We start from the raw sequence: 5784 nt of genomic DNA, 5'->3' as shown, positions 1-5784 counted from the left end.
GCTTTTGTCGTCTCCAAGTGCATCTGCGTGAGTTTATTATTGTGGTCCCTCGCACCTGGTTGGTCCTGGTTCTGGGAGGCCCGTGCTAATCCAAGGTGGCAGAGGGTGATTGAAAACTACTACTTTATTCTCAGCCAGATACTTCTTCCAGTAGTTATTTGATTAAAAAAAAAATTTTTTCTATTAATGGAGAGACATGTTAATTTAAATCCAATAATTTTCTGTCTAGAAAACAATGGCGATGAAAATTATACAGCGGATACAATAATTCATAATGAATTCACCCACACACAGTTACATGAGGCTGTTTTTAAACTGAATACAGCCCGGATACAAGCAATAAATGCGACCTATTATTCATGTTAAATATATTTCTCCTCCACAGATGGCGCTGTTGTGTCTGCGCCCCAGAGTTTTGACGGGCTTTAACAAATATGGCTTGTCATAACACATTTTATAAGGTTTATTTAACAGGTAATATGAATTCTCAGTCCAAACATTTACAGAACAAACTTTGTAGACCATCTTCTGCAGGTGAATCGTAACTTTATTACAATGGTCCTGGGAATGAGCAGGTCGATGAATGCTAAAACTCAAAATACATTTTTGATGGGCTTCCTCTCAGTCGCTGTCAAAGTAGAGGTCCTCCTGTGAGCTGCTGTCCGCCTGAGGGCAGTCTTTCTCAGGGAACATCTCCCAGACGACGAAGGTGTCGTTTTCTGGAAAACAGAAAAAAAACAAGACGACACAAGTCACCGGACACTTCAAGAGTCGTGGTGCAGCTCAAAGGCTGCATTCGCTACTGCTACTGTGTCTCAGTGGGCTTGTTTACAGATAAAATTCTGGGCTCTTCAGCACCAAAGCATCACAGTTATTGGGTCTAAAGGTGCAGGAGCCAGAACCGGGGTCAAGGGTATTAGAAGTAATGAGGACAAAGCCAGTGGCACCATGATCACGGGGAGAGGTGTCCTGCAATTGGTCAGCAGACATGAGCTGCTCCTGTGATCCTGACTCACCTGTGTTGCCACATCTTCTCATCTGTTTGTCTGGCATTGGCGTGTAGCTCTGCAGGAGACAAAGGTTAAGACCGGAGTCTGCTTGGTGCTGGACTAGAGTCTGAGGCAGAAACTAGTACCTTGGCGGACGGCTTGCGGGCATCAAACTGGTTCTTCTTCATCCTCTTCTGGAGCTGAAACACGTACTGGTCATTCAGGTTCCTGCAGAAGATCCCTATAATGACACTGCGGCATCATGGAGCGAAACACGATGTTGGACGCTCACCTGCCGGGGGACCCAAACATTCCTGGCGTGAGGTGCTGACACTGAGGCGTCTTTGCTTCCCTGTAGTCATTGGATTTGGGCGTCATGGGCTCCAAGTCATTCAGGTTGAAGTCCGGTTCACTGGTGTGGGACATGGAGGGGAGCTGATGGGCAAAAGTAGCACCTGTGAGGACCACACTGAACTCTGGCCTTGAAGAAGTGTGGGCCATGACAAACCTTGAATTTCTTCTTCTGCATGAAGTCGCAGCTGAACACGTCGTCCGTGTTTTCTGTCTGCATGTTCTCCAGGAACTGACGCACCTGCTGCTTCCTCCGTAACGTTCCGGCCCTGGCTGTGATGAGCACCTGACCTGCACCGGGGAAGACCAGCGGAACGTCGACCTGGCAGCTTCCCGCAGATAAACCTAGCGTTGCTCACCATTCTCCTTGGCTGGCTCCACCTTCTTCTTTGCGCTTCTCTTTGGTCTGGCGACGGAACTTGGTGCCTTGCTGAACGCGGTGCACTTGTGGTGACATTCCTCTGCGGTGCGACTGTCCACCATGGTGGCCACCTTCTGCCAGTAGCCTGGAACATGTTTGGGCAGACTGGACACAGCCCTGAAACAACCCAGCGTGTTACACTCTAGCGAAGCCGTGTGTGACTGTCGAAGGAAGCGCCACCTACTGGTGGAGTCTCTGCATTTCAGCCTCCGTCCAGGCTTCCACGTCTTCCAGCGGCGGCGTGCTTTTGTTAACTTGTGGCTTCTTGATGGTGTGTGTTGTTTTTGTTTGTGGTTTATCTGTTGCTCCCTTTGCATTTGTTTCCCTTCGACTCGCTGGTCTCTTCGCCGCACCTTTTGCAGGCATCTTCTTCCTGTCGACAAAGCTCTGCTTGAACGACTCATCCGTCGCCTCGTCCTCTGTGGACGATGTGATCTGGGTCCTTTGTCTCAGCGTTGTCTGAGCTTTCCTGCCACCCCTTGTTGGTCTTTTGGACCCTTGGCCTTCAGGCTCTCCCTGGGGCTGCGCGTCTCTGGACCGCTGCCTGCCTCGAAGCCTGCGAGGCCCCTCCTCGGAGCTGGACTGTTTGTCGAGCGTGTCCGACACCGCTTTGCGGCGCCGTCGCGCTGGCGCTGCTCTGCATTGAACCGACGCACCATGGTCACTGCCTGAGCCACTGTTTCTCTTTCCTGGACACAAGCAGCTTCGCTTACAATCTCGCCCCCGTGTGGCAGAAATCTCACCGTTTATTTTTCTGGAGATGGGTCACATGACACCAGAGCGACGGCCGTTACCTTGGTCAGAGGGCAGAAGCGTCTTGGACTGGTGACCCGTTTCTGGGGACGTGTTCTGTGAAAACAAAAGGTTTAGCCAGAGTCTGAGTGGGAGTCTGACGGAGCTCTCACCGTGTTGACCACAGATGTGTCGTAGCATTCGTAGATGGTCACGTTCATCTGCGCGTCCACGGTCACACGGCCACCCTTCCAGTACTCCAGCGGCGCCTTGAGGACGCGCCCGCTGCGGGACACTCTGGAGGAGGCAGACGAGGGCGTGTCCGAGTCAGCAGCTGTGGAGCGATCGGTCGGGTGAGATTTGCCTCGGCAGTGACTCTCCAGCTCGCCTCCACTCACGTGACGACAGGGGCTTCGACCTGCTCGACTTGACAGGTTTCTTTTTGACCACAGCTTTCGACGGGTTGGAGGGCTGACTCTTCCCATCGGTCCGATCGCCTCTGAACAAGACAAATGTTCTCACATGAGTCAGGTGGAATTTAAACCTCCTGTACCTTAAATTATTCACACTGTGAAAATGTTTACATGTTACAGCAGCACAATATTCACAGTAAAAATACATAGATGACACGGAAACGAACCAGACTTTACCGACATTTGAATATATCAGTTTTATCTGTACTAGAAATCAAGTGTTTGGACACTACCGAGGCATCCGGAGTGATATGGTGATTCACTATCTCGGATCTGAAACCAGCGAATTAGCTTCTCAAACTGTGATCCCGCACCGCCCCCCAGTGGACATAAACGGACTGAAAATATTTAAACATCCTCACGCGGCCCTCGGCCAGTATTTAGGCAGGTCCCAGCAAAACAAAAAAAATGTTTTGATTTTTTTAAAACTATTATTTTAATAGTAATTGTTGGCCCTCAAAATGAAGATATTGAAAAAAGTAGCTCATAATAAACTGCCTCTGTATCATATTTGCATTTTAAAATTCATGGTAAATGATACTATACATTTACAAAACCAAAACTACTTGTTGATCCAAGAAGACGGGGAAAGAAAACTTACTCAGCGAGCAACTTGTCCAGCAGCTCCTGCCAGTGTGGAGGGAATCCAGCAGAGAAGTTCTTGAGAAACCAGCGTGGGAAATCTGCAGCAGACAGGAGGTCAAGTCAGTGAGGTCGGAAGGTCTGGAGCGGCGACCTGAGAGGAGCGTTCTCTGACCACTCTTTCTGTTGGTCACCATTTTGCCACACAGGATGTACACCGTCCCGCTGACCGTCTTCACCACAGAGTTGGAGATCCTCTCCACGATGATGTTGCTGTTCCAGGGAGAGTTGTCTTCTCTGCACAGAGATGAAGACTCAATCTAGTCACAGTCGTCCAGCTCCACCAGAGAGCGGCTCACCTTCTCAGCCCGTCCACGAACAGCCCCTGGTGTTTCCGCCGAGGAAACCATTTGGTCAAGTGGATCTCGCTCTTCTGCTGCACACAGACACTCAGACCACTGCACTTTGGTGTGTGAGCTGCAGTGTACTCTACTCACGCCGGGGAAGGTGGTGCTCAGCGACTTGTCCTTCCATATCAACGGCTTGTTTTTCTTTGGGATCTCCAACTTTGGCGAGTTCACCAACAGCGGGTCCTCGAACACGAGCACTTCTTGTGGCGACTCTTCAGGTGACTCTGGTAACGAAGGGCTGACGGTCTGCGTGACCTCACCGTCTGATGAACTGGGGTCCACTTTGGATGGTGTCAAACCTCTGGCTGGGGGGAGGAGACCTGACAGGACCAGAGTTGTCAGAGCGGGTCACCACTCCAGAGAGACGTCCAGCTGAACGCACCTTTATCCACCGGTCTGAGAGCTTTGCCGCCGCTCCTTTTCAGAAGGTCTTGTCTAATCCGACTGTCCTTCTGTTGTAAATAAGCCAGAGCCTTGACGGGCGACATCAGGGTCTGATGGTCTGCAGCACCTGGATCAAAACAATCGTCCTCAGTTGGAGATGATGGATGCGAGAGAGAAGATTGTGAGCTCAAGTCTCACTCTGTCTGAGACCATGTGTCGTTGGGTGTTGCATCTCCTGGATGGCTTCGCATCTGGGTTGGGTTCTCCTCTCCTTCGGTGGACTGGCAGCATCGTTCAACGCACGTTCGGTGCTGGCGGCCAACTTCCGCTTCCTCGTCCTCGCGGGCGAGAAGACGTCCGCGCGACTCTGTCCGGTCTCTGTGAAACATCTTGAATGTGGTACCGGTTCTGCTCGCGTCACGCGAGACCACGAAACTGCTGTCGGCTATATGCACACTCACCTCTCGTTTTGCGGTTCCGCGGACTGCAGAGTCCGGAGACGAACGCAGGCACATCAAACCCGGTGAAGTCCGGTTCCACCGAGGGTCGCGTTGGACTTGATATCGGCGACAATGTAATCGCTTCGGCTACGACCGTGGAGGACAGGACATTCACTTGGGGCTCGTCGCTGAAGTTCCCTCCGTGGCCTCGACCCAGAGCTTCCTTTTGGACTCTCGACTTCATCCTGGCGAACAACTTGGCCGGTGACTCCGCCCGGCCATTCGACTCGCGTAAAACACCTATAAACGACGACATGTTTCGCCACAGCGCTGTGCTAAGGTGTTAGCATTTGCCCAGCAGCCTGGGAGATTTGAATGAACGATACAAATCAGCGATTGGCTGAGCGCTCGTCACATGAGCTGTGACGTCACGGTGACGTTAACGCAATAGATTATTTGTTTTACGGTGTGTTGCTAATTATGTGCAGTTTAAAATGATAACTTCTTAGCGAATGTGTCTTTTGACAAATTGCGTATTTTTTGATTATTGTAAAGAAAAACAGAATAATATTAGCGACTCTGTGTTATGAAAAGACCTGTTTTCAACAACAACCTGTGATCCGATTAAATGCTTTTGTTTACAAGAAAAAAAACAAAGAAAACTCTAAGTGGATTCTTGGTATGAAATGTGTTTTTGTTATATTCCCGACGTGCATGCAAACAATTAGGAACTCAGCCAGTGATACTCTTTTGCATCCGTTTATTTTCCTGAACTACCGGACTACAAACACACACATGTACTAATGGGCAGGCGAATCACTTATGCACGATTGCTGTATTTCTACCCAACAAATAGTAGTGCTTCTATTTTATAAAAATAAAATAACATAGTATTTTTGCAAATACATAACAGTTTTATAAACTGACAGGGGACAACGTTGCGACCTGGAGGACCGCAGGCGTGGTGACGCAACAAACATTTCACAAGCGAAGAAGAAGGCA

At 49.8% G+C, this 5784-nt stretch overlaps 1 protein-coding gene across 4 annotated transcripts; it reads right to left on the bottom strand.

Moving 5' to 3' along the window:
* Window positions 1-485: 485 nt before the first annotated feature.
* mis18bp1 (MIS18 binding protein 1) lies at window positions 486-5151 on the bottom strand. 4 transcript variants are annotated; one of them, XM_053845475.1, is made up of 17 exons: window positions 4804-5151; window positions 4541-4720; window positions 4341-4469; window positions 4046-4278; window positions 3908-3984; window positions 3724-3845; window positions 3568-3649; window positions 2892-2992; window positions 2667-2827; window positions 2556-2610; window positions 1946-2450; window positions 1700-1878; window positions 1498-1631; window positions 1282-1424; window positions 1136-1217; window positions 1017-1065; window positions 486-719 (listed from the first exon to the last, which is right to left on the bottom strand). In XM_053845475.1, the coding sequence occupies exons 1-17, from the start codon at window positions 5096-5098 to the stop codon at window positions 622-624; spliced, it is 2625 nt and encodes an 874-aa protein (XP_053701450.1). In that variant the 5' UTR covers window positions 5099-5151; the 3' UTR covers window positions 486-621. The 4 variants fall into 4 exon arrangements, 3 of the variants coding, with proteins under 3 accessions (XP_053701450.1, XP_053701451.1, XP_053701452.1); XM_053845476.1 differs by having other exon boundaries at window positions 3908-3981; XM_053845477.1 differs by having other exon boundaries at window positions 4553-4720.
* Between the last annotated feature and the right edge of the window lie 633 nt (window positions 5152-5784).

The sequence above is a fragment of the Synchiropus splendidus genome, chromosome 16, assembly GCF_027744825.2.
Source record: "Synchiropus splendidus isolate RoL2022-P1 chromosome 16, RoL_Sspl_1.0, whole genome shotgun sequence".
NCBI classification, from domain to species: Eukaryota; Metazoa; Chordata; class Actinopteri; order Syngnathiformes; family Callionymidae; genus Synchiropus; species Synchiropus splendidus.
The sequence above is the reverse complement of the archived record's forward strand: the minus strand, read 5'-3'. Positions and strand labels throughout refer to the sequence as shown.

Bases quoted from the DNA above. Each gene is read 5' to 3' on its own strand.
- mis18bp1 (XM_053845475.1), bottom strand. From the start codon at position 5,098: ATGTCGTCGTTTATAGGTGTTTTACGCGAGTCGAATGGCCGGGCGGAG. The intron at 3,846-3,907 runs GTGAGCCGCTCT...ATCTCTGTGCAG, and splicing joins TTCGTGGACGGGCTGAGAAG to AGAAGACAACTCTCCCTGGA. The intron at 1,066-1,135 runs GTACTAGTTTCT...TGTCTCCTGCAG, and splicing joins CCCGCAAGCCGTCCGCCAAG to AGCTACACGCCAATGCCAGA.